This window comes from Athalia rosae, chromosome 3 (assembly GCF_917208135.1).
Source record: "Athalia rosae chromosome 3, iyAthRosa1.1, whole genome shotgun sequence".
NCBI lineage: Eukaryota > Metazoa > Arthropoda > Insecta > Hymenoptera > Athaliidae > Athalia > Athalia rosae.
In genome coordinates, this window is record NC_064028.1 from 659657 (window position 1) to 686953 (window position 27297).

The 27297-nt window shown below is 44.2% G+C and overlaps 4 protein-coding genes across 15 annotated transcripts in view; 2 read left to right on the plus strand and 2 right to left on the minus strand.

The window, feature by feature from the left end:
• Nucleotides 1–56: 56 nt before the first annotated feature.
• Nucleotides 57–15096, minus strand: LOC105685525 (MLX-interacting protein). Of its 3 annotated transcripts, XR_001102994.3 has the most exons (17): nucleotides 14515–15096; nucleotides 12840–13190; nucleotides 6777–6883; nucleotides 5253–5326; nucleotides 4455–4580; nucleotides 4158–4380; nucleotides 3982–4077; nucleotides 3635–3911; nucleotides 3038–3548; nucleotides 2745–2942; nucleotides 2317–2461; nucleotides 2035–2231; nucleotides 1484–1941; nucleotides 1298–1421; nucleotides 1070–1199; nucleotides 795–983; nucleotides 57–720 (listed from the first exon to the last, which is right to left on the minus strand). XR_001102994.3 is itself a non-coding variant. In XM_012399685.3 (16 exons), exons 2-16 carry the CDS (start codon nucleotides 13184–13186, stop codon nucleotides 862–864), a joined length of 3135 nt encoding a protein of 1044 aa, XP_012255108.2. In that variant the 5' UTR covers nucleotides 13187–13190; nucleotides 14515–15095; the 3' UTR covers nucleotides 57–861. The 3 variants fall into 3 exon arrangements, 2 of the variants coding, with proteins under 2 accessions (XP_012255108.2, XP_012255110.2); XM_012399685.3 differs by having other exon boundaries at nucleotides 57–983; nucleotides 14515–15095; XM_012399687.3 differs by lacking the exons at nucleotides 6777–6883; nucleotides 12840–13190; nucleotides 14515–15096 and adding an exon at nucleotides 5421–6585 and having other exon boundaries at nucleotides 57–983.
• Nucleotides 15097–15849: 753 nt separating this feature from the next.
• Nucleotides 15850–19317, minus strand: LOC105685299. The gene is made up of 3 exons (XM_012399274.3): nucleotides 18780–19317; nucleotides 16586–16735; nucleotides 15850–16515 (listed from the first exon to the last, which is right to left on the minus strand). Exons 1-3 carry the CDS (start codon nucleotides 18912–18914, stop codon nucleotides 16435–16437), a joined length of 366 nt encoding a protein of 121 aa, XP_012254697.1. The 5' UTR covers nucleotides 18915–19317; the 3' UTR covers nucleotides 15850–16434.
• LOC110116968 lies at nucleotides 16750–18759 on the plus strand. 2 transcript variants are annotated; one of them, XM_020852025.2, is made up of 3 exons: nucleotides 16750–17624; nucleotides 17717–17887; nucleotides 18176–18759. In XM_020852025.2, exons 1-3 carry the CDS (start codon nucleotides 17546–17548, stop codon nucleotides 18388–18390), a joined length of 465 nt encoding a protein of 154 aa, XP_020707684.2. In that variant the 5' UTR covers nucleotides 16750–17545; the 3' UTR covers nucleotides 18391–18759. The 2 variants fall into 2 exon arrangements, with proteins under 2 accessions (XP_020707684.2, XP_048508858.1); XM_048652901.1 differs by having other exon boundaries at nucleotides 17705–17887; nucleotides 18176–18758.
• Nucleotides 19318–23473: 4156 nt separating the features above from the next.
• The window catches only part of LOC105685463 (RNA binding protein fox-1 homolog 2), a 95160-nt gene continuing 91336 nt past the window's right edge, over nucleotides 23474–27297 (plus strand). For 6 of the 9 annotated variants that reach the window (XM_012399563.3, XM_048653002.1, XM_048653003.1 and 3 more), the window contains exon 1: nucleotides 23475–24034. The gene's annotated coding sequence lies outside the window, so the exon portion shown is untranslated. Of the gene's footprint in view, nucleotides 24035–27297 lie in introns of all 9 variants that reach the window. The other 3 variants (XM_020852142.2, XM_012399566.3, XM_012399565.3) reach the window with 2 other exon arrangements.

Below are 27297 nucleotides of genomic sequence, written 5' to 3' on the forward strand. Positions count from 1 at the left end.
TTGTCTTTTACGCATGTGCATTTCTCTGTTGTGTGGTTCCCTCAAAATTGTATCTAAAAGTTTTTTGTTTTTTTTTTAATGGCACGTATCTTTAATTCATTTTTTTCGCACGGCAGTCCCAAAATCAGACATTGCTCGAAAAGCTTATTGTATCCCTACATCAATTCTTTTTACATCATTCTTCACAAAGGTGTTTCTAGGGTACAAGATTATGTCAACGGAAAAATACAATTTTCAGTCACACATAGCGTATCATTACAATAACCTGCTAGAAAAAATTGGTTGATCGTTCAAGCAACCGAAATACCAAAAAAACCTCAAGGTTTTTATATTTAATCTACATTTTTACCTCGGGTTATCAATATCTTCAAGTATTATAAACCTTAATGTATGTTTCATGCGTTATAAAATAGATAATCCTGAACATCTCACAAATATTTACTCCTTGCGAATGTTCAAGATTTATTTTAATCTTTTCGATCACTGCAATACCCGTAAACAATGGCAACGAATCTATTAATCTACTTACATTGATTTTTGAGAGCGGTGACGAGCTGTTCTAATATGGGTAGAAAAGATGATGTTGCCACATCGAAACCACGTTACTACAGCTTTCTTCATATTTGCCAAAATATTTTGTGGCGTGGTTGTTACGATGAAAGTAAGTGTGCTTTGCAGGGTTTTCACGGTCCGAATTCCTTACACAGTACCGCTCAAACACTGAAGTGACATGTTGCTACAGACGATGCCGACCTTAAAAATCTATGGTAACTGTTCCTTGTGTCCATACATACATGTATGCGTGTGAGCTTTACTTTTTTCTTTCATCAGCTTAGTATTACATCTCTGAGTAGCAGATGATCACTGGTTTGGACGCTGCCGATCGGTTTGATTAACAGCTGCCAGTGCCTCTTCTGGTAGGCGGCTTGGATCTGACAGAATTTCAGTTGCCGTGCAAAGGTATCGTAGAGAATTTAGAACAGCTGAAACATACACATCAAAAAATTCATAATCGAATGATAGGTTTATCATTTAGAATATTTGACATTCAACGACATGATTGACTAACCTGGCCTGAGATCGACGAGAGAGCAATGTTGCTCCACCCAAAGCATCGTACTCCTGTATAAGTCTTCTATACTCGCTGTGGATACGGAAGTATTGAAAGAAACCATTAACGGCTCAAGCAAAATGCTGAACTATAACATTTGTTAAGAAATTATAGACAAGTAGGGAATTATTAATTTTTGAATGATCACGATTGTTTTGTGAGTCTCAGGGTTCAGATAAAGGATACGATCCAAAACTTCCAATTCTCACGCGTACGCGTTCTCACGTAATCGTCAAACATTTCCTTCATCTTGCTCGTCCTGTGTCTGGAAACTGGGGCTCCAGTGGCAGGAAGCATAGACTGACAATTGCTGCAGAGAAATAATTATGGGTGAGTATTGACTCATTCCAAACTTACGATGATTAGATTTACCTTATCGAAGAATTAAGGCATTCTATTTGCTGTCTCAAACTATCCATTTCATCTTTGAGCTGATTTCTCTCCGCCCTGAGTTGCCTCACATAATCAGCACCTTTTTGCAGCATGGCAGCTTTACTCAATTTTGTATTGGGATTTTGATTAAGCTGCGGAATCAGGCTATGTAGCATATCGAATCCATTTTTGATATTATATCTCCGTTTTTGCTCGGCGTGGATGTGTCCTACTCTTCGCTGCTCTTTATACTGTCCTCGCTCAGGGTCTCCTTTGACATAAACTCGACCAGGGGATAATGGGCTACCTATACTCATGGGACTGTGCAATGGGCTGAGGTTTAACCCTTGCGGACTGTGCGCGCTGGAATTATCTTTGGGGGATCCTGGACTGCCAATCGATTGCTGCGACTGACTATTCGCACTCAATAGAAGCGGCTGTCCGCTCGTTTGCATTGCCTAGGAGCGAAAGAAAACGAATGATGAGGATAACAGAAAAAAGTCAAAACAATTACGAGAATAGATATCAGAGAGTTTGAAATATTAAATTACCTGCTGCTGCACCTGAACAGGAGCTGCTTGAATAGATTGCACGGTAACCGGTGTGGTGATGAGAAGAGTTGTGCTGCTGGTTTGAGCTGGGGATTGTGGTGGAGGTGGCATAGGCAATATGTGTTTTACTCCACTCGTTTGATTTACAGATGCTGCTTTATCAGGTCCACTGGTGACTGTGTAAAGACTGGACGTGTCTGCAACGTGAAATAAAAGATGAGTTTTGGCAACTCAATATTTAATTTGCGGTAGTAGATGTAAATGGTGGATGTGTACACTTACTATTGGTGAGTAACTGAGCGAGCAATACGTTGTTGTTTAAATTGAGCGCGGGATCACTAATTGCAGATACTAAAGGCGGTGGATTCAGTCTCGGAGGCACTAAAGATGAGCTACTACGCGAACGATTTCTAGACTTCATCTGATACTGAAATAATAATGTAAATATTAATTGAAAGTATTTTCATTTCGATACAGTACCTAAATCGGGGTAAATCAGAAGTTGTTCAGTAAATGGATGGATAGAGCAGGTGAATGCTCAATTAGCTTTCGAATGAGAGAGACGTGAGTCGTAGGCAGATTTAATAAATGCAGGGAAATCTTGCTGCTGTCTCGGGATTTTTTGAATTACTCCACATTACAAATTTAACATGAAAATTTTCTAAAAATCAGTGAAAAAGTTTTCTCGAATATTTGATCCATAAAAATACCTTGGGTACTGCAAAAACTTCTTCTTTTTCACCAGTAGCTGGAGTAGGTCGAGGTAAAAGCTTGGCAGGATGCTGTGCTGGGGCGGTAGGGTCCAGTCCAAGACTACCAAGAGGTCGGCATTGGAAAGAACTTCCTAGTACATGCGACTGTGCTTGCAGTGTCGTCGACATTGGAGATACCTGCTGTGCAGAGGAACTCTATCGGTTCGATAGAAGCCCAAACCCACTCAATGTTAACAGTCACAGCAAAAACGAAAATAGCTTTTTTAGAATTTTTTAAAACGTGGTTTTACCTTATAACTCGATGAGCTGAATTTACACTGTTGGGGTGTAAACTTTTGTGCGGGCAGGGTAAATTTGTAGCCCTGTACGGGCTGAACAGCTTTGTAGGGCTTAGGGGCAGATGTGGTTGGTGGCATGGGCCTGATCGACCGCTGTTGGGTTTGCGGTGGTGAATTTGGTTGTGCATAATTTTGTACATGACTGGTGATGGGAGAAATATGGCTCGTATTAGCCACTTGATTATTAAGGGATGTTAGTGTAGCTTGGTTTGGCACAGGGCTTAATTGAACACCCTGTATATCCATAGAATAGTTCTGTTGCTGTTGTTGGGAAGTGGGTTGCTGATATGCTAAATTTTGTTGCTGCCTAGGTTGTTGATAAGCATTTTGCTGCTGCGATTGTTGCACCAAATGGTTGTTTCTCGTTGTAGATCTGCTTTGTCTACCTTTACCTCGGCTGGTTTGCCTCGGCGTGGCGTCAAAGCCTTGTTGAACGGTGTTGTAATTTTCAGAGATATTGCTTCTGGAAGTACGTAATTTGTATAATTCATTAGTCTGATATTTATATGGTTTGAAGCAGTAGAATAAATTCGAGTAAATGAAACTGACATGTTATTTCTGTAAGCTGTAGACTGTTGCGGTTGCTGTTGCGGCTCGTCATAGGTCTTTGCTGTATACTGGAGATTTTGCACTGTACCGCTATGCTGTTGTTCTATACCCGTCGTCCCCGATGGCGATTGAGTGTCCATTGAAGAGATATGGCCAATCTGATTGACCTGGGTTATCGATGGCATGAGCTCCAACTCGGGATAAGTATTGCTCATAGTACCGCTACGAAACATATCATCTTCTTCCGGAACTGGAGGGAGCTTCTGGTTAAAGAACTCTGCGAGCAATCCACAAACATTATATCTTTGCAAACAATTCAGTACATAATTTTTATGACCTCAACTTACCCTGCAATGGCTCGAGAGTATCCATGAAATCATCCAGATTTGGTTGCAGTGGACCGAGACTAGGCTGAATAAAGTCAGCCAGACTTGCCACTCGGGCTAAAATTGGACAGGCAAAGAAAGATCCAACAAATTATAGCTACACTTCTATAATTAATCTACAAAGCCAATGTACTCACCAATTTCCCTGGGATCAGGAAAGTGAAATGGTTGGTTAGAGCTAATTGTGGAAAACAAGGTATCAGTCATCAGCTCCATGTAATCCTCATCGACCATCATACTGTGCAAACTGTCCCCTCCCAGCGCACCGCCTGTAACACCGTACAGACTTCCCATTCCGACTCCGAAACCACCCGCGATTCCCAATCCGTTGTCCCAATCTAGCATGTCCATTGATTCCGACTTAAATCAGAAGAGCAAAAAATCATTATCTGATTCATGTTTGATTTGAAGATAAGATTGAGAGCCTGATTTACCATATCGCTGCCATCTTTGTTTGTCCAGCCAAGTATCTTGTTGCGATAAAACATACGCCATTTCTTGTACTCTGCAGTGACGGCCGCTAGTTTTCTTTTCCAGTACTTCCCTTCCAAAACGACAGCCTAGAGCCAGAGAATGAAGAAGGGTACAAATCTACCGGACAAAATCTAGCGAGCCGGCTTAGACAATATATCCTGTATTTGAAATCACTACAAGAAGAAGCCATCACATTTCACGCAGTTAACAACGGCTCCTTAAAGGGCTTCTTTCATTAATGCCTGGCTTCAGGTCTGCGCTTTGTCAGAAAATAGTCGTAAGCCTTCTGCGGCTGTTTGATTAGATACCAATATGAATATGTTGTAACATTTTTGATGCATAAAGCTAGGACCAATTTTTCAATACGTTTCTGGTTAATATATCAAATGAAATGAACTACACCTCCACCGCAATTGAAACTATGAAATACGTCAAATCTCTCAAGTCTTAAGGCATCTCAGTAATTGTTGGATGTATTGCGGTTTCGGAGATTCGGAACCATCGTTTTGTTTGTTCAGACTTCCTGACGAAAGTGTGTATTTAATGGTTTTACAACATGATAACTAACTCTGGATTGTAATAAGCTACCGCTTAGATATTGAGTTCTGCCGAGATAATATTATTGGTCACTAGTGGTCATATTAAGGAGCTGAGATAATAGCGTTGCGGTTTTGGATTTGTAGCTCACTTGTGCATGACGAGAGTTCCATGATTAGTCGATAAAGCGATTGTAAACCATATTTTAAAATCACCCTTACCTCGGGTTTGTTGTGGGTATCGACATCCAGGGGCGAAGCGAACTGACAGACGAGAGTGTTTTGCTTCAGAATAACTGGAAGTACAGAGGTGGAGAAGAAAGATAATTAAATACACGTTTGATACTTCCATCACCAATGAAAAGAGGCACTTCGATTTAATTTACATACTTCGTATACAATCGTACAGTCGTAGTTTCCAATTTAGATGTCTTTCGGATTAGACGACGTGACGATTTAGAAGGTCACCATTTGTAGCCGACCGATCTTACGTGATGATATATTATCGCAAATCCAACGGGTTTGAACAACACTTTAATTTTTGCGCCCTTAACTACCCTCGATTATTTTACCCGCTAAAGAGTTTTCCCTCGCCACAGAGATAATCGCGACGGAATCATTAAGCTGGAAAGCGAGCGTTCCGATACCAACTTTGCGTCGTCTCATTTTGTAAATTGTAGAAGAAATTTTGTAGAAATTAAAAGAATCAGTCAGGGGAATCCAATCTCAGCCGTCTAATTCGATCCAAAAATTGAACAAAAATTTTTTTTACGCCTCTTAACTCCGGCCCCGCGAAAAGATTTGTGCAGTATTCAACAATCCGGCATAATCAAGAAATCGTTAATATTAATTGATATCAACATTTACTTATCAACGAGTTAAATGATTTTTGAGAATTTTAGTTGTGAAATTTTCAATGTAAACTTAGTTTAAACGAATGTATAATCCCCAATAAAAACCTACTCTCTTAACACAGAATAAAATAGTAATGATAATAGAGTTCAATTTTGAAAACAAAGATATCACATGACAAAAACTAATTAACAAGAATATAAATCAAATGAGGCTACGAAGGCGAATAATTCTATCCACGTTTCATTCGTTTCGATCATACGAATCGCTAACGTCAAACTGACTATTCAATAGATACTAGAGGTTGTCGCGCACCTCCGTGCAATGTGGATGGCATGATATGCCTCCTCTTAATTATGGCGAATCTAAAAAGGTGGGGACGATGATCATGAGAGTACAGAGTGTCGCACATGTCTCGATGTGTAGTAATAAAAGAATATATTCCTTCTATTTGCGTTAAGATAAGCGCTCTTGTAGTCTCTCTATCCTACGCGAATTAGCCGCTAGCACCTCAAATCTGGACGGGGTCTCGTACAACGCGTGTTCCGCACGTGCTGGTCAGATTGTATTTTTTTTTTTTTTTTCTATTCTCGCCAACGTTTTCGACGATTGCAAAACTTAGCGCATGTCCGACATACGATATGATCATTTCGCGGATTATCGGACTTTTGGACTCAAAGTATCGCGCCTGGTGCCGTGAAATCTCAAATGACAACGCGTCCGCTTATCGTCGGGTCGGCCTCTACTGTAAAGCTCGCCTTTTATAACGCCTACAACTACGGTATTATTATTATCAACATCTCTTGCTAAGAAATGTCTGCGGCGATGAATACGCGGGGATTGCAAGAGAAAAAAGCGGGAATGAATGACAGTGGGGGATGCGGAGGTACTCACATTGCATGTGCCAACACCTCCATATTACGTTGTTCAAACGAATTTTGTCCTTCCATCGCAGTCTGATTCCCTTGAAACGGTTCCATTTTGGCGATGTCAACTTCTGTCTGGAACAAATTTTATTCATTACTTACAGTATACACGAGCCATTGAAAATGAAACAATCACAAATAATTTATGTACGATCAACAAATTCGAACAATTTCTAATCTGTTCTTTTCATTTTTAATATTACCTATGCAGATGGATTTACATGATTCAAAATCGTGGTCGAAAATTCTACGCAGACGATTCTCTGTACCGCTTAACGTTAATTATTTTATTTTATTTCATTGTTATAAGTAGTTATATTATTATAATTCGAGTTAGTTAGTTTTACACGGTTACTGATCAACAAGGTTAAATAAACTATTGCGGCACAACAGCGCGTTGTATGTAGTACATACGTATAGTGGTGAGATATAATGTTAATATATATTTATAGAATATACTCATTGCGAAAGCTGTATAACTATATCAGTGTGTGTATAAAGGTACACATATTTTATATAAATATCAAGATGGTAAATTATAACGGTAAATTATTTTTATTGGAAAAAAAAGAAAATTGTTTTTTGAGATCATTACGCAGTCCGCCCTCGAAAACGCTCAAGATTAAAATGCTGGAACGCTCATTGAACTCGGCACGTAAAATAACCGGACTTGATATCGGGATTGAGTCTACAACTGGAAGGTAGATCCATGAAGTATTTGTTTTGTTTTTTTTTTTTTTTTTTTCTATGTTAAACATAAAGAAGAAGTAGATCGTATAATTCTGAGATATACTTTTTTTTTGTTAATAATATTCACTTGGCTCGTAATCGTTGACGATTCAAATTTGAATTATAAATGAGAGAAAAAAAGCAGCAACAGCAGCGGCGTACATATCGTTGGGTTATAAAGTTATTCATATATAAATTAACGTACGAGGATACCGAACGTGGAAAATTATCGTCGTATGTGTAGGTAATCGAAAAGGTTCTAATGCCAAGGCGAAAGACGCCGAATCAATGACGTCAATCAGTTTCTTAAAACCTTTTCCGTTTACTTCAGCAGCCACTGTACGAGTATTTATATAAGTTGCAAGTGGCTTGGATCGGAATACAACCGTTACAAAATGGTTACGGAAAATTTCTGCAAATATACCTATGCGATGTCGACTTACCACGGTATGAGAAACTGAAGCAATGTAAAAAATCAATCCCGTATAGGAAAAGTTCCGGCAATTGTATTTTTATAAATAATTCATTTATCTGCAATCGAAGGAGAAAAGTCGTTGAACTTGCGCTCCGACGATGGCTGTTGTGTTGCAATTTATCTCTTATTATTATAACTTAGATTTTTTCCAACGAATAAAGCGTTGTCAACAATCGACGTCGCGAAGAAGGATTGAACGTTGAGAAAGACGTCGGAGCAGAAAATTCAAAGTAGGGTTGCTATAAAAATATCCGGTGATTTTCGTTTCCTCGTTTCAATGAAAAAAATCAGTGATATATTTGTTGAAAAAGTGAACGGATGATGTTATCCCGTACTACGGACATGTACGGATGAGGAGAATAATAAAACCGACATCCGCTGCTCGATGTGTATGGATTCTTGACGCCAGGAAGGAGTAAAATAAACTACGCCTTGACGTCATCAGAAGTCAGCTGCAAACGCGGTGTGGTACTCACGCAGTACGCGTATACGTACATTACATACTATATAATACTGTGTACGTATAATGTCATCATCGTGACGATACCCGCGAGGGCTGGGCAGCGGATTGAGGAGGCTCGTCCAATTCGCTTTTCCACCCACGCGGTTCTCAATTTCTCTTACCAACTATACGTACGCCGTACGAGCAATCATGCACATACATGTATACCTACGGTATAACAGCACCGATGGACTACGTAAATTGATCAAGATATACCTATAATGCAGACATTACGTAACGTTTAACATTTGGGAGCGATAATCGCTATGGGACCCTTGGAAAAAAGCCCTTGGTTCAAAAAATTCAGAGGATACATATCGTAGCGGTTGCACCCATTAACGGACGTATCTACAGTTGAAGTTATTATTTAATTAACGCGTTAGATCGTGTACATACAAAGGCGACTGTGATAAAATACATTAGTTGGTTGTCGTCATCATTATATTCGTAAAACGATCGGGAAAATGCTGGTGGAAGAATATTTGAGTCAAATAATGATAATTATTTCTGGTCAGTCGTGTATACGTCGCTTCACCCCTCCGTTGAGACGAGAAAACTTTGACGTTAGACCGAAGACTGCGTGAAACTGATTTTTTCACAGTTCTTATCTCATTAATTATACACATCGTAACGCAATAATCATAATCGCGGTTGATTACCCAATATATGGCGGCAGAAGTCTCAATTATAAATGCGGTGGTATATTTATATCCTTGTACGTTACATACAAAGTAATTATATGTATACACCTTTTCGGGTGTAATCACTTTCTGATTGTATATTAATTACACAAAAAACATCCACTGATATCTCTCAGAAAATTTATCATCAGCTCGACGTACAGCAAGGAACGTACGACGTACGAAAGGAAAATGTTCGTTTTATCAGAGCTATGCGTACAGGTGTGTACCGGCTCTTTTTTGAAAGCGAAAAGATTACGACTAGCAGCGAGTGCCGAACGAAAAAATATTGGAACGTTCTACACCACGAATAGTACACCAATCCTCTTAATTAAGCCTGGTATACCTTATAGCGTATACCTGTACGAAGATTCCCAACGCAACTATACGAAGAGCACGCAGATATGTTGGGAATACGAAGGATCTGGAGGATTCAATTTCATCGTACGGGACAAAATGAGCGTCAGCAGAGATAACGCGAGTTGCCTTGTTGGTTACATTAATTGAACCTGTCATCAATTATTTTATTACACGATTCAATTTTTATTAATACTTACACAGCACGTTACGTCTACTTTGCACAAACGAGTGCCATACCGACGATGCTGTTTGTGATATAACAAAAACTTCCGAGCAATTGATAAGGCAGAAATGAGACAAAAACTTCATCCAGCTATAGAAATATCCTATGGCGTGTAACGAGATAACGTATGTCTGTTTGTCTGGGGCTCCATTAGATAACGAAGTAGGGTTATCAATGATCAGAGTTGTTAACATACGCGTATCATAAAGTGAGCCCCTCGTCATAGAAGTACTTTATGCTTCATTTATCCACCGGCCGCGAAGAATATAAATCCCGAATTAAGCCCTCGCGATTATTAGGCTGATTAATTTTGTGCGTTGATAAGGGAAATCCGTGGCGATTATCGTCGTGATAGATTGGCTATCGGATACGAGTTCTAAGGGTCAATTGAACATGGGGATCGAAAACGTTTGTAACGGGTTCGAACTTAAATCTCAAAACGAAGAAGGCCAAACTTGATTTGAATACAGACCCTGCACTACCGGGGCAGCGTCGACAAAACGGCAATCGACGGATCAAAGGTACGAGGTGAGGGGCGAACATAAATAAATAGGCACATGTACGAGTACCGCCTCTCGAGTATCCGTTGAGATAAGATATAGGTAGGAAGACTCCATTATCGCCATTAGATTTACAACGATGTTATTTACTGCTACGGGATGTGTACGTATGCATGAATCGTCTACACGTGCAATACATGCCATAGGTATACGTATACGTATAAATAAAGGAAACAATTTAAACACCTCTTTCCACACTCCGCGACCAAGGAAGAAACGTTGCACACGAGTACACCGCACCTATAACTTATACACATGTGCTCATATCTTCTATTTACGAACAACACATGTATACATATATTTAATGGTACATGCCATGTTTTATAACATGCGGGAATTGTTGACTCGAATCTACGTAAACATGCAAGCGTAGTAACGGGTGATTGAAGATGAAAAATGAAAACGATAACGATTAGGGCTTGGTGCGAAAGATTGTACACAAAACACCGATCGTACTTTGAGATTCGGAGGTCAATAAAAATTTCGAAAGACGCGTGATTGTACGAATGCAAACGTGTGTGGATAAACAAATTCAAGACCAGGTGGCCCCCACCGTTTGACCCTTTTCTATTGTTCTGGCGAAGAGCACCGATGAAGCGTTGCGATAAGATTGTGGAGTATGACCTTTACATCGGATCATTTTTTTTACAAATTTCACGTGTCTTTCCTTTTCGAGATCTTACGTTCTTTCGTTCGTCATTCTCTTTGTCGTCGCCTTGCGATGCGAGTGTGCGAAAATAATTCCAAAAGTCATTTTTTTTTGCTCAGCTGAGCGGTTGCGAACGACCGAATAATTCATAAGAGAGCTTTCGACGAGCTGAATGACGAGAGGGTATACGCAAAAGATTTTATTTATCTTGGTGTATTATTCCCTGCGACTCAATGTACACATAGATATAGGCATACAACAGCTGTACGAATACACAATATCGAACGAAAATTTTCCAACAATACTACGTAGTCGCAATTTCCCTTATAGCGCGCGAATTAATTATCTCCGAGTGCCGCGATCAAATTCTCCTGGTATGCTTTTTCTTCAGCCTCGTAATTATTTATTTATCTGCCAATGGAGACCGAAAGACTGAGTGAGATCCCTGAAAAGTTCCACGGATTTTATGCGCGATCGTATCGCGGAACAAGTATTTTCATTACGTGTAACCGACACGGACATATTTTACCAGGCCCGTTAGAATGTCAGACCATGAGGCGGGAGCTGGAAAAGGTCAAACGTTTGCCGATTTCCTTCGCACATTTTAGCACGCCTTTACAAGAAATCCTCTCTCGCGGTACAAGTTTGATACGACCGTTGGAATGGAAATCCATTATTGAGTTCGGAGAATTAAACTACATCCGTATTTTGTATCATTGGAAGCGTGTTCTTCGCTGGCGATTACCGCATAGATATTCGTCGCATTGGCGTTAAAGCGTATGTGTCGTAAATCTATTTACTAATCCACGGCGCGTTATCGCCGGGGGTACCCGATGAAACGAGCCACGTGTGTCGAGTTGCCGCGCAAAGCGCAGCAGCGGCAGCAGCGGCAACGGCTCAGACGGGAGCGAAGGAATTTCAAAGTCCAACAATATCGGACTATCGATAGTATGGCGCGATAGTTTTCTATAAAATTGCACAACATTACGTTCGGTATAAATTGAACAAACGCAAAGGGGTCGGAGGGGAGAAGATAAAAAAAAAAGAATTAAAAGATACTCACGCGATTCTCAAGATCAACGAAGTGGGGATATACGGTCGGGGAGGAATTGTCACCCGTTTTCTCGAGGACTAATATACTTCGATATCTACACCCGTCTAATATACTGGTTACGTACTTTCGAATGTTTTCCGAAAGATAACGTCTGTACCTAAAAATAAGTAATTCAAAGACAGTATGCGAACGAAGGTCCCGATCAGGATTTTCACGATGACGAACTTCGTCGCTATCGTCCGGACGAACCGAGAGACGGAATTTAAGAGTGGATCGAACGATACGCGGTGACGGTGTCGGACCGGGAGGAGTTGTAACGTGTACACGCGTCATAATAACGTGCAGCAACCCGCTAACACACCGATGAAAAACAAATAAAACTTAACGAAGGCAATTGCCCGGCAGTCAATACCAATTGAAGTGTAAGTCTTCGGTTCCAAGTTGCTTTTTTCCATCCCACGGACGTTCGAGCGATATTTTTTGCCGAAAGATTACAGCGTCGCAAGTGTGAAGAATATCGTTTTATTCTTCGATACTTTGGGCATGGACGAATTTCCACATCACTTTTAACATGGCTTATAACGAGAGGATTGAGAATAGAAGCTGAGCTCTTGGGACTATGTCGTTCATTTGCAGCGGTCGTCGCACGCACCGCGATGAACGGATAAAACATCGAAATACGTATCGCCATAGCTTTTCCAACGTCAATACTTACGTTTCTCTAAAAGTCAAACACATGTAGCAAGAATAACGAGTGGAAAGAGAGAGAGAGAGAGATAAAATTGTGGGATAAACTCACCTGTAAGCGAGCGACATACACTGAAATAGTTTGTTCAGCGATGTCTCGATGCTCAGTTGCTGTGTAGATGTTTTACTCGTCGAAGAACTCGTTACAAATTTTTCCAAAGAGAAACCCGGCGGCGCTATTATTGCTAGTCTAGCAGCTTCTTCTTCCGGTACAGGAACGGCCAGTTCGTCCTCGTCCTGCGCCTCAGCCTCGAAGTCCGAGACCATGAAATGTCCCGAATGAATCGTTTCCCTGGAGTCCTTTGACTCCCTTTTTCCGATGAGACCGGTCTGCGCCGTCCCGGCGCCCTGAGGCGTTCCCATCACCGTCGCCTTCCGATACATCAGTTCCGTTTGCATCACGCTGTAAATACAATTTCACGAATTCTTGAAGAATCTCGTATGCGAAAAGCGTGGGGATCGACGAAGAACTTGTTTGCTTGTTCAGTCTGCAACGAAATCGTTGCGGTTACATAATAATTCTCGAAAGAGCTCAGAAGTGTCCTGCACGAGTATTTCGTTTACGTAGCGATGTCGGGGTGAAACGAAGGCGAAGGCAAAGTCGAGGCCTTGACAGATTTATCAGTACGTACAATCTGATACGAACGAGCAGAAAAGTAGTTCCTATATATTAATTCAACGGCTCTTACGGTATCGTAAAGGAACGTGATAAAGCCTCCTCAACCTGCAACTATTGCTAGGAAGATGTTGGAAAAAAATTAAATGAATAAAACTACAACGATGCCAGGAATTTTCCAAGCTCCGTTAGCCATCCGCACGCGGTATGGGGGGGAAAAATTTTACCGCGAAGCCGAATGAAAATAATAAAACTGGATGGATGTGTTTCTGCTACGAATGTTGTCCGGGGATTAAGATAATTAATCGGTCGACGGTCACTAGAATGCGTATGCAGGTTTGGATGTGTCCACTGGTAGGTGGTAACGCGTGAGTGGGTGTATAAATACGTACACGTGTATGAATTTAAATTTAGCGCGTGGTACGGGCCATGCAGAGAAGAAAGAAGGAAGACGCAACGAGAGAGACGGGGATTAATACATAACTCGCTGATCTGCGAATGGCAGAGGCTCGTTTCGCGGTTCATTCTACGGCAGTTCGATCTGAGAGAGACCGAGAGGAGCAGCGGCTCGTTCATCCAAGTTTTACACAGGTTGATAAATAACGTGGATAAAATTTGTCAGGCCCCAGAAATAAATTTCTAACGCGCGGCTATCCGTGAGTAGGAATGGAGGCGCGTACTTATTTCGCGTTCAGGACCTATCGCAATAACAAAGGTAAAGCTAGGTCCCATCGCGTAACGGGAGTTTTCGGGCTTTCGTCTCAACCAGCTACGTCCACCGTTTACTGCTTGATAAAAGAAGCCCGTCGATAAAAAGTTTCTGGCACCAGAGATAACAGTTTTCCAATGCTAAACGTTATCTCGCGTACAGCGCGGCTGTAACGGCGCTAGATTAGACTCGAAAGTATGCACGTTATATTAACCGAATGAGCAAGGAGAAAGACAGTCACGACTTTCTCCGATGACCATCAGAATTCAGAGGATCTGAAAATATTGGGAAGGAAAAATTAAAAGTGGATCAAAAAACACAGGACACTCGAGTGACTTACAATTAATGCTTGTGTGTGTCATAGGAATGTAGAAAAATGTTTTCACATAGACTCGAACAAACCTTGATTATTGTTGGTAGAATTCCAGGGCAGATGTTTACCAGGCGCACGATGATTTTGTCACAGAGTGAGGCGAACTGGGATCACTCTTGGGGTAGAATTCAATTCTTCAGATTGGAGTAGCGTCAAATAACAGCGGTGCAGCACAATGGTAGAGAAAATGCAGCGGTATACAAAAGGCAGTACGAAGGTTTTGGTACTTTGCCACGCAGTTGATGAAAATTCCGGGAGATTGAAAAAAACTTGAACAATGCACAACTCGACGATAAATATTGTTTAACCGTCCCCCGAATGTTGATAATTATTCAATTTTAATCGGTGACTGCTTAGGCCCCCCACCCCCCTTACGTTCACGCGACACTTTTCACTCGTCCTCCTCAGGATTTCCAGGACAGAATTCCGAAATTTTTACACTCAGGACGAACCCCGTGCACTTTGACTTGTGTCATTTGCCACCGTCACACCGGGTCGAAGGGCACGAGGCCTGCACGAGACCCATTCCGCGTTATTACGTGCTACACCGTCTATCATTCTGGCATCACCGCCATTTCTGAATCGTGTTGTTGCGTTTCACAGCTGACCGACCCTCCAGCTATTCGCGGAGGCAGCGCCTCTGCAGCGGAAAATTCAAGACGCGGCAAAACCCGCAATTCTTACGAAAAATATCATCTCTCACCGGATCGGGCGAATCGGTCCCAACGGTTTTTCCGCACATGTGGAAATCACCGGTACAGATTTATCTTCTTTGGACCGATTGATGTTTGACGTCTACCGGATGTCTCGCCTGCTTAGGTCGTCGTCCGCTTTATTAACTCTTCGGAAATATTCCTATATCGAATGAGCGGATATTTTGATTGTTCAAAAACTTGATCGAATAGATGTTACTTGCCTGCGTAGCGTTGCCTGACGATTATCTCCAGTCAACGTTCGTGATTTCAAATATTCATCTCCAGGGATTCATTACAGCAGCTATTGTTACCATATTCGCGGGCTCACATGAATTCGTTGAAGAATAACGCGTTCAGGTCCGATGGCAGCGATTTTTGAAAAATACTTTTCAATTAACGCAACGGAAAGCCCGCCTGTAGCTTTTACTCGTATTGCAGCCATTTTCAACTGATCGCAGTGAATGCATCGAACGGTGCAACAGGTGGCTTTTGAAATAGGCGCAACTCTAGGAGATGGCAGCACAAACCGAACAGCCGATAAATACCATCGCGAAATTGTTAATGAAAAATTTAATAAACAAACCACGAGATGGCGTTAACGTGTTGTTTTTTCATTGAACAAGTTAATTGTAAAACTATTGGTGGGATTTATTTGATTTTTCAAAAGAGCCCGGCCTGCGAGAGTATTGGGATGTAAATGACTTTATTGAAAATAGCGATATGGTATACCAATTAGTGGTGTATACTTAATGTAAAGGTTTGTATAGTAATATAATTATTATAATTTGTAAAGGTTGAATTACGATTTTTCAAATTATTATATAGGTATAATAGAATATTCAACTCTACGGAGCCGGCAAGGCGTCGATATAGCAATTTATAAAATTTTGAATTCCTAAAAAGTAGAAACTTTACTTCATTTTTACGTAATATCTACGTATTATATTCAATGTAAAAGCCAAACGTGCTTCGAACGTGAAAATTCACCTCTTACAATTAGTTACTTCAAACCTATTCTAGTTTAAATTCGTGCTTAAAAAAGTACCAGGATGTATCGAACCTCGAAAATCTTTTAACGTAAGTTCAATCCCAAGCCTCTATACCTTCAGGCGCGATGAAATCGTATCATTCGATATGAAATTTGAAGTATTTTCAGATCGACGGAAATCGGAGCAGATTGTATCCGTAAAATTCTGCTCGGGATTTCCACGCACTCGATTTTTTCATTCCCGGTTTTGTGGCGAAAATCTTCACTTATTTTCGGGGACGTCCGCTTCGCTGCATGAAGCATCCCTTAAATGAATTCAGTCTTACGTCAATCTCCCCTTCCTCCAGCTGAAAGAAGGTCGGCAGAAATGTAACGAGGGATTTCTTTTCGGATTTGACGATCCCCATATATGGTTACCTGGTCGGGAAGATAAAGCTCTTGATAACAGGACGGAGAAACGCATTCCCTGATGCATCGTACTTTCGCTATGCTGTTTCCTTGTTGCTGAAGCATCCTGCAGGCTCCACTCTGTTCGCACGCCTGTTCGAACTCCCTGAAGAGTAGCTCCTGTAATAACACATGGTAATATAGACGACGGGGTAAGAGAATCTGCGGTGGACTGCGGGAATAAAAAATTCTACCGGCGTGATTAAGTTCAAACGCTGCGGTTATAGTCTAGTTTTCCTCAATTCGGGTTCGTCTAGATACCGGTGTTGATAAATTGCGGGCCGGAAACGACCTCGATCGTATGTTGGTCTCGCATTCTGACTCACATTACTCACGATTTCCATTGTCTGGTGTCTGTTAGTCGCGTCACAATTGGTCCAGATGAGTCAGTCAACTTTTCGTCTCTTCGAGTTCTGCCGTAGCAGCGGCTAGGAGTGGATAGTTAATTTGTTTTCGCAGGAGTGGCTCTTAAAAAGGCGAACGGAAATGGTCGCAAAAGCGTCGCGGGCCTCGTGCCGGGATTTAGGAGAGAGAGGTGAAGGAAGAGCGGAGCATCAATTGCGCCGACTAAACAACAGGGTACTCGCCACAGTGCGAAGGTCCGAGGTACTCGAGTACCTACTCGCAAAAAGGGCGAGAGAGGGGGAGTGCATCAATGAAATTCCCACCAGCGTCGACTTCCATGCAGAATAAACTGGATGCTCGCTTTATTAGCCGTATGATAAAATTTGGAGATGACCAGTTTGATCCAGAGTCTCTCCATGGAAAGACGTTTTCCTCGACCCCTCATAAAAACACGGGCATTTCATCGGCGTCGGCTCGATCTGCGCGTTCCACTGGCTCGAAGACACCAGAAGACCACTAAGCTCTTGGATCCGAGGGAGGATTCGCATAAACTAGACGAGAATACGCACCGTGAGAGCCGTTAGGATGACTTCGAAGGACTCGAGGCTCGCTGGGTCTACGAGTAGACTACCGATATATTTGCTCTGCGCCCTTATCACGATCGGTGAGTGACCAGCATATCGCGCGATCGGTGGTATATGGATGATTAAAGTGTTTATTGGATCTTTTTTTTTTATCGACAAGTCTGTTATCCAGAGGGCTCGAGAGCAATCGAGTGTTACGAATGCAACAGCCACGTAGACAGTCGATGCGCCGACGATCAACCTCCGAGTTCCATGAAGAAGCCCTGCCACGACCTCGTCGATGGCTCCAAGTACACCCTTTGTAGAAAAATAGACCAGCGCGTCGAGTTCAAAGTCAACGGATGTGAGTTCAGAATTTCTATATGCGGCATTTTTGAGCTTTGTATTTTCACTTTCTCGCCGTGGCAAGGTTGAACTTTGAACCAGAATATTTTATTCGCTGTCTATTTCACTGTGACGACCGTCTACGAGAAACAACGCGATGGACATTTATCGTAAACGCTGGATTACCCAACGATAACATTGGATCGAGGAGCTACTTAGAATTCATTAAGCATTCGTAATCTCGCGGTGAACTTGACCCCTGTTAAACATACACCCAACGGTCTCCTAATAATGATTTCAATTACAGTGCCCGAGAATGCAAGAATAATAAGATCCTGTGGGTGGGACGAGTCTAGGTACAAAAACGAGTGCTACGACAGAAGTGGCTTCGGGGGAGCTCAAAGGGTGTGTTCCTGTTCGACTGATAATTGCAACGGTGCCGTCCATCGGTCTCCTACGTCCTTTTACATTTTCGGATCATCATTGGTATTGCCTATTTTGATACGAAAAATTTCGACGTAAAAGAAAAATAGTTTCGGAAAACGGCGGCTAAATATACATAAGTGTAAGATAAAAAAAAAGGTCCATGCACGGTGGCAGCTACGACCTAAACGTCGTCGTATCAGGCCACTTATATTTATTCGGGATACCCGTCAAACGGATATTCCAGAGGTCGAGTGATAAGCGTATTGAATTTATTTATGTACATAATATAAGATTATATTTTATTGCGTCATTGCCAAAATATTCGTACACTCAATTTACACGAAATGGAAAATGAGATCGTGTTCCCCGCCCGTACCAAAAATCAACTCCGACGCGACGTCTTTTACTCGAGGATATCTCCTAGACTATATCGAGGTCCGTTTAAATGCTTCGGACGTCGATTTGAAAAATTCGAAAAAACTTACATTTTTCCCAGTTTCTTTGTACGGAAATTCGGGGAAGGTGAAAGTCGTCGCGGTTCCTGCGGCCGTCCGTCCAAGTCGGAGTATGCTACCGACGACGAGGATGAGAGCGAGCACGCGAGGCGTCGGAGCCGCCATATTTTCACCGTCAGATCAATAAACGCACGGTAGCGACGTCGAGAAAACCGACGCCAAAATGTGTGACTGCAAAATTATCTTCCACCCCCAATACCACGATCTCGAAGGACTTTATTCCCACCCCCGCTGCATCCAGATCTTACTACTGATCCCTCGCTCATTTCCTTCTGTTTCCATTGGACTTTCGTGGAAATTGTAGACGAGAGAATCGTTGGCAAGAATGGCATCGTAGAATGCATCTTAGATTGCCCCTATTGATTGGGTATAATTCTCTGTTGACTTTTACTCATGCGGCGTAAGTAGTAATAATGATCAACTGCATTGGGACGAAAGCGGGGTCCAATAAATACGAGAATTTAGATTGCAAACTTCTGGCAATTAATATTGCGATGGCTACAGAAGGATGCGATTTTTCTGGCGAAGTCGTTCTCCACTGGGAGGAGGCAAATATCGAATAAACAATTAATTACTGCAGATATCGCATGTAAGATGGTACCGCAATGACTTTCAAGTGAAAATGATTGCGAGTGGCTTCCAACCCCTTGAATATACGTGCACCCCAACGAACAATGATGCATCGATATTGGAAATTTTAGTTATCTCATCGCAGTTATATCCTTTGAATGTCCATCAATGACCGCATCATTTTTTTTGTTTCACGTAAATTTATTTCCAACTCCTCTGTCCAGAGTAACTGCGCCCTAATTATCTCGAGGACGAGGCTTCGATCTGCTCTATTATACACGTCTGTGAATGCTCATTCGAATATATCGATTAATTTGCACGACAGCTCGTGCATGATGTAGATACAGCGTGCCATGTGTCCACTGTATCATCCGAGTCGAAATTGAAGCCAGCTTAACGTTGTTTCAGAGTTCCTATTGGACACGAGCAAATTGAAATCTGGTCGGTGTACAGGGAAGGGAGTAGAAATGCGGCCGCTCCCGTTCACCAGGACTACAATTGATGATCTTACGTCACAATCGTCGCGTTATCGCGACTGTTGAATTTGGTAACTCGTGACTACGCCCCGAACATCGGCATTTCAGCGCATCGCTCACCCGTGTCGAATGTCGTTCCTTTTACGGCCGTGTAATGAATGCGCTGGTACGTTGCGGTATTTCCAGTATCCAGTAATCGTTCGTCCGCGCGCACGACGCTATTTGCAGTGGTTTCAAGTGTCTTTCACGGGCGCCAATCGTCATTCGGTTCTCGAAGCGCCGGGGGATAGCCGCATCGCACACGCACGGAGGACCGGCTGCGGTGGTGGTGCAACAAGTTTATCTATAAACCAGAGCGATTCCGATACGGTCGGAGGCCGATTGGGAATCGATATTCATAACCATCGTAGCTACCAGCCCGTCATTATCGTCATCCTCCGGCACTCTGTAAACTTCACGGTGCTCCCCTACGTTGATGCGGTTCGTGCGTCACAAAGGTAACGTACGGAAGAAAGTCTGAAAAATTCCAATCGTTCGACGACAAGTCGGAGGAAATGATTTTTGCAGGTGAGCCGAGTGACCGAGAATCCTCCGAGAGTAGTTGCTTCCCTCGTGTCCCGATGATAATCTGCTTCCCGCTGTCTTGGAATTAGAAGTAACGAGAGTTTCTGATAATTGGGTGGAAGGGACGAGTGTGTACCCGGTACAGACTCGTCGGATACTCGTGTATTACAAAGGTATGCTCGATGTACTCTCCTCAACGGGGATAGCTATAGGTATCCACCTGACAGAATTTATACATTCTCTGCCGGGTGGGTAATCGCGTGCACGTGTACGCCTATTCGTATAGTCGAGTACCAATATACAAACGCTCGAGTTTGTGTACATATGTTTTACGGGCACGCTGTATAGCCTCGGGCAAGATTCTACATCTAGCTATATTTCAACGCAAATAGCTCCTACGTATCGTAAGAGGTAGAGGTAGGAGGAGAGGGAGGATCGGGGGTGAACAATGAGCGAGAAGCTAGAAGATAGACTCTCGTCTCGAGTCTGCACGTCGACTTGGCTTACACCTGTACGCGGTAAAGGTACGTACGTCCCACATGAGCGTACACACTTCCTATACGTACACGTCTCAAACCTGTGCGATATCAAGCGAGATTATTATACCCTTGATAAAATGGACCTGGATTCGCAAGTTCGGGGCTCCTGCGGAAATGTTCGCTCCCTCGAAGCGAATCCAGAAAGTTGGCGCGTCTCTCTCTTACTTCCGCTTCGTATAATACCACCGCTAGTATCGCTATTCTACCGAGGTTCGCATTCATCTCAGATTTTCGTCGCGCTTCGAGAAAAGAATGAAATAATTGAGAGGGGTTTGAAAAAGTCCGACTCAAAATGTGAGAGGAGAAGAATGAATTCTCGCTCCCTCCGTTAATTTCATTTTTCGATTCATGTTTCTCGCTGGCTGCACGCACCTCATGTCGCGGTGTTCGTGCAGCTTCTGTACCCTTACCGCCGCTGCACAAAGATCACGAAGCGAAGAAAACTTTTTCCAGTATCTCCGGACGGTGCGAAAACGGCGCGGAAGCGGAAGAGCCCGTCGGAGGAACCAACATATTGATCGACTTGGAATGGCAAAAGCCGTAAGCCACGAGCCCCGAAGACAGCGGTTTCGTCCCCGCGCGCGTTCAACCGATCGTCAAAACGTGATCCCCGAGCGAATTCCGCCCCCCTGATTCACCCTTTTTCGCAGTCATACCCAGCTCCGATTCGTCGGCCCGACCGTAACAAGGTTCAATTATCCTTGGATTTGTTTTATTTTTATCGGCACACTGCGGTACTTGCGACGAGTTTTTAGCGGGATTCGATTTCGGCGGAGCTGCTCATTCCGCCGGATTAGCCGGGGACGTTTGTCGAATTGTACGGCGGTCGTTAGAAAGTGGATTAACCCGATTCGTCGGTGGGTGGTTTGTTATTTTCTGGTTCGCGGTATTCTTCGTTCGGGGTTAGTTCGCAGACTCTATTGTTTACGCTCTTTCATGTTCCGTATCGTCGACTACGCCCGAGGGAATTGGGATGTGGTCCCGGGTCTCGCGGTTAACGTGTTCCACGAATATTCCGAGCAACCTGCAACCGTGAACTACCTATATGCACCTTTGTTCGCCTTTATATTTTTCGCGGTGTGTCTTTCCTTTTACTTGAGCGCACAATCGCGCCCCGTTTCTCACATCGGTACAGGTGGGTACACACGTATGTGATATTGGAACATACACGATCCTAGGTCTGCTGCGAGGTAGCGCTATTTATTTTATAATGCCGCTCACTGCTCCCGCGGCTCCCAAAGCTGCAGCTGAAACTGCAGTGCGGTGCAATTATTGTAAGAGAAAGTTTACGGTCCCAGTTCCTGATAATTCATTCCACTTTTCTGTTATGCCTTGCGCAACTCTACTCCGCAGCTTAACAGCCGTACAAGTTCCAAATGACAAGTATATCGCGATTTGCGTACATCGACGGGGAGTGAAGAGTTTGTTCCTTTTTTTTTTCCCCCTTTCATTCCACGAAGAGTGAATCGGAGTGGACGGATCGATCGATCATTCACATTGCAGCTGGATTCCTAATTGCGTTGCCTCCGCCGACATCGGCACTCCGAGGCTATCGGAGTAATTACAGGTGTACCTCCGAGTATAAAGGTGATTCTCCGTTCGTAGGTGTGAGGAAAAAATTGCACGCGAATCGCCCGCGAAATCGTATTCAAAAGTTCGAAGATGTGGCGAAGGGAAACGAAGGACGAAACGACGGGTCCCGGGTGCGAGTTGATTCTTTCTTTCCATCGCGCTTCAATTATTGAATGCAGTTTACGAGGAACTCGCTTATTAAATCCCCGGTTATACTTTCGCGGTGTAACACCCGCGGGGGTTCGCGCTGCGGCGTAGTAGGTTGCATGTTATCCTCACACTTGCGGGATAAGGTAAGCTAAGGAGGTACTGCTAGATACACAATTTCGAGCGAATCGATTATACCCGGCACCGCACCGCAATCCTAATATCCGAGATACCCCGCACCGTACGGAGGACGGTGATCGAGGTTTGCGGCGACGAGTTAACAAAATGCGTTTTCTCAATCGAGAGCGCGTACTTCCGTCGGGATCGGAGAAGAGGTCGAGGATCCCCGAATTTTTTTCGACTTCACACGTCGACGCATGGAAATCGTACGGCGTCGGAGTGAACGAGACGAGGAACAAACAGACGTGGATATCAGCTAGTTCGGTATTATCGAACGGTTTAATGAAATCCTCGGCAATAAGGCAGCGGCAATCGGGACTGGGTCGTAAGCTCAATTCGCGCGCATTCGTTCGTTTGGCAATGGTCTATCCCGTGGAGCGCACGCGAGAGAACGCCGGCGGAGGCAAGGAGAATGGAAACGGGGAGAGAGAGGAAGAGAAAATGAGAGAGCGAGGTACATAAATACGCGTATACATATATGTAACGTACGTACGTACGTATACCTTGATACATAGGTGGTGTACATATCAGTGGTTCGCACCGCCTCCGCGAGGCGTCGCTGGAAGCGAGTCAAATCTGCCGCCGATAGCGAGTTGGATGTTCGGAGCGGCTCGCGAGTCAGTTGACAATCAACCATCCGCGTCGGTGGTGCGTTCGGGTGTTGTCGATACGAGCGCGAAAAAATTGAAAAATATTATTCAAATAAGAGTTGAAAAAAGATCGCCCGACATTCACATTGGAGGAGTTTTGTGTTGGTTGTCGCGTAGATGTGGTATCGACGATTTTAAATCGTCGAGCGTGGATCGCTTTTCAATTTTTTATTCAACTGCAGTGCCGTGCGTTCGATTTTCGTTTCATCTGAAATTCGTTCGTCGTATCGCGTTGTTCTCGTCGCCTTTGCTTCTCTCCGTCGCACGGGGTCGTCGTACCACTTTTTTTTTACTACACCGGACAGATGTGGATACGCGTACATGTAATAATCATCTACGAATAATAAGGTGCGGATTTGACCGCGAGGACGAACCGCGACCCGTTTGCGTCGGTGGTGGTATACAGTGTTGACTGGATTTTGACGAGTCCATCGGAACCCGACGAGGCCGTTCGACGCATCGTCGCCGGCTATCCTGGAATATAGAGATAATACACCGATTGCGAGTCGCCCCTCCGCCAGCTATCGGTGAGCGATGTTTCGTTATTATTTTATTCACGCCGTCCTCCGAGGCTCATTTGAATTTTTCCCTCACGCGACGCGATCCGCAGGTGTCACCGGATCGTCGCAATAACGTGATTTTTATACCACGTCACGTTCGCACACATCCTCGAATTCCTAGGACACGTATTCGCGCGTGTGTGCGTATACACCTGCACGTGTTCCGTGTGCGCTCGTGGATCATTCTTCTTTTAGCTACGCGCGAATCATCGACCAATTTGAGATCGCCGGAGTTGCGTGCGTGGTACGATGAAACGTGCGCGTCCTCTTACCTACCTACCTAGCGTGAGTGTAACCTGTATCATAATTTTTGCGATCTACAGGCATGACGAGAGCACAAAGGAACTCGCTATTGTTACCGACTACGGTCCGAGCCGCGTTTGCGGAAAACCGTAACACGGCGTCGTAACTCGCGGCGTTCCTTCTCGTTTTCGAACATTCCATTCCCTTGCGTGATACTCGAAATTCGGCGGAGAAACAAAAAAAATAGGAAGGAAGAAGAATCGAGAAGGCCGAGGCGACGGGAGCGGGTCTTTGATCGCAGCGTCTCCGCGCGTGCCCTCGAGGTCTTCGTTGGGTCGCCCGGTTCGCGACAGTGATTCGCATTTCTGCACCGAACCAGCTTCGCCGTAAGGTGGAACGACGAGGGCGTACGCCGGGTGGCACCTGCGCTGCAACCTGCGGCTATTCGGCTCCGTAACCGCGATGCACCTGCGTCGCGATCGCGCGACTCGACGAAAGTCGAGCGATTTCCCCGGAGTTCGCGCCAATCGACGCGTTTTACGTCGAGTTTCGAGTCGGGTCCCGGGAACGTTCGCCGCAGACGGATACCCGGTCGTTCTTACGCATACCTCGCGAGTTTCGCGAATCGGCGGGGACGCGGAGAACCGGATTTCTCGGTACGCCTCGCCGCTGCCCCTGCCGGACTTCCATCGGCGCGGTTTACTCCGACCCACGCACGGAATCGACGTACGAACGCGCGGTGCATTCCGCGGCACCACGGGGACCGGTGACAACAACCGGGGAACGAGGAGCCGAAAGATCCTTCGTCGGTCTCGCTTTGTTCCCCGGGGGGCCGTCTCTCGATTCGTCGTCGTCGATCCTGCTCAATTCTCCGACCCGGCCGAAAGGAGCGAGTCGGAAGGCAACGGAGGCGGACGCGAGACGGACCGCCGAGTAGAGCGGAGAACTCGTTTTTAGCTCGTACGAATGCGACGTTCGCCGATGTGTGCGGTTGACCAATACGATTAAGCCGTACAAACTGGAATATAGACTCGCTACAGATACGGAATACGACGCTCTCCGATTTCTCTGCAGTTCGCGCGAACTTGCCTTCCACGTTTTCTACACGCCCGATACGATCTTCGTATCTTATCCCGTTTCCCGTTGCAATCTGTTTTTTCCATCGTCTAATATTTACTCCGTCGCGCTCCGCTGGCGATCGGAGATTTTCGCGTTACAGATTTTACTCCACGTCGAACGAAGCCACAGGTCTCTCTTTACGTTCGCCATACGGTCCTTTGATTCCGCGCACATAATGCCCCGCGTGAAATAGATATTCTCTCGGGTTCATTCGTATGAACCGGGATCACGAAGGTGGCTGACCCCGCGAAAGGGTTCGGATTCGAGGGTTTTTCATACATCTCTTCGAACCTTCCTTTCATTCGTTGAATACAGTCGAAGATCGACTCCGTTCGACAGGGAGAATCGACGCGTTTGAATTGAGAACGCATTCGAACGGTGCGACGAATACCCGAAATCGTTGCGATTGGTCAGCGTCCTCGTGAATTTCCGGTTGACCCCGTGACTCGTCGACGTGTTCCGTCATCGATCGGCAACGATCGGTTGATTTTCCGAAAAGCGGGGCGAATTCGATTTCAGCATATTCTGCTGGTATATCTCGCGAATATTCCAGCGGTCTTCTTTTTACTTTTTTACCGTCGCGACGTCTCTCGTCTATCCCCAGCGTCTTCCGTAGCCCGTATTTCATACTTTTATCGTACACGTCGTGAAATATTGATAGGATATATTACGGAGGCAAATGTATTCCTCTTGAAGGCTGCCGCTGCTGCCGGGGTGCAAAGGTACTCCGAACAAATTGCGCGTATAAGTAATATAAGTACATGCGTCACCAGCCGCCTCTAAGCCTCTTGATGTCGACGGTGGGTTTCCACGGGGTGCGGCGACGGGAAAAATTCTATTCCTCTATTTTCGGTCTAGCCGGTGCTGCTAAAAACATGAAAGGAAAAAATCTGCAGCGTTCTATTCGTTCTGTACTTTGAAAATCGTTTCGTCGCAACGGCGAATATAACCGCGCTTCTGAGGATCGATCGGAATTTATTAAGACGCCACTTTTTCAAATCAATACCCCGAACTCGGTATACCGAAAAAAGTTGATTGATTCGCGATTGATTTCAGATTTCGAATTCTCCGCAGCGAATCATATACTCAAGTGTATACGTGTACCCTACACGTGTAATAGGTATAATCTACGATTGAAGGGCGGAGTACTTCCGGAGGAATAAAAGCTGGATTTCGTTGATTAATTACCCGCGGTGTACAGGTGTAGAACCCGATGGCACGACGGTGACCGATCCGCAAAATTTCTGCCTCGCGGACCGAGGGTGAGAAATGTCGAGTTTTAACTCATTTGCACGATTAAACCGTAAAGTTTGCCAGGGGTTAACGTTGAACTAAAAGTAACGAGAATAACAATCGCGGCAATCGTGGCAACGAGGCGAAATCTCCGCGCGCTACGCGTAGCTATTCGTAAATGCGGTGCATACGGTAATCGTATATTTCATTATATGGAAATACGATAGGTATATTATGCGCCGTTGTTTATTCGAACGGTCGCCCCCCTCCCCCCCGTCTTCTCTCTCCTTGTTTTCCTCTCGTTCCTTCTCCAGCAGGAGGGAGTACGTACGTACGAGCTTGTATTTTTATCTCCTCGCTGCGGTGGGACAACCGCTTATGCAGATAAGAGACCGCGATTGTACGTACGTACGTACGTATGTATTATGCGTACATGCACGCATGCTATATTTTTATAAATGACCGCTTACGCGTCACTCCATCGCCAATGAGAGAGTAACGCGGTATCGCCGCCGGTGTAGGTCCAGCTGTGATTTCTATCGCAATATTCCGATGATTAAATTATTCCATCGTAACACAGGCGCGAGAGGCTGATTTACGTTCGACGAAAGTTGAATCGTGGAAAATCCGTCGGG

Coding starts and splice junctions, on each gene's coding strand:
- LOC105685525 (XM_012399685.3), bottom strand. CDS start 13,186: ATGCAAACGGAACTGATGTATCGGAAGGCGACGGTGATGGGAACGCCT. Junction 6,884..12,839: donor TGTATGTCGCTCGCTTACAG/GTGAGTTTATCC, acceptor AATTTGTTCCAG/ACAGAAGTTGACATCGCCAA. Junction 3,912..3,981: donor TACTCTCGAGCCATTGCAGG/GTAAGTTGAGGT, acceptor GATTGCTCGCAG/AGTTCTTTAACCAGAAGCTC.
- LOC110116968 (XM_048652901.1), top strand. CDS start 17,546: ATGACTTCGAAGGACTCGAGGCTCGCTGGGTCTACGAGTAGACTACCG. Junction 17,625..17,704: donor CTGCGCCCTTATCACGATCG/GTGAGTGACCAG, acceptor TTTATCGACAAG/TCTGTTATCCAGAGGGCTCG. Junction 17,888..18,175: donor CGAGTTCAAAGTCAACGGAT/GTGAGTTCAGAA, acceptor TTTCAATTACAG/TGCCCGAGAATGCAAGAATA.
- LOC105685299 (XM_012399274.3), bottom strand. CDS start 18,914: ATGGCGGCTCCGACGCCTCGCGTGCTCGCTCTCATCCTCGTCGTCGGT. Junction 16,736..18,779: donor ACAAAGAAACTGGGAAAAAT/GTAAGTTTTTTC, acceptor GTGTTATTACAG/GAGCTACTCTTCAGGGAGTT. Junction 16,516..16,585: donor AGCTTTATCTTCCCGACCAG/GTAACCATATAT, acceptor ACCTTCTTTCAG/CTGGAGGAAGGGGAGATTGA.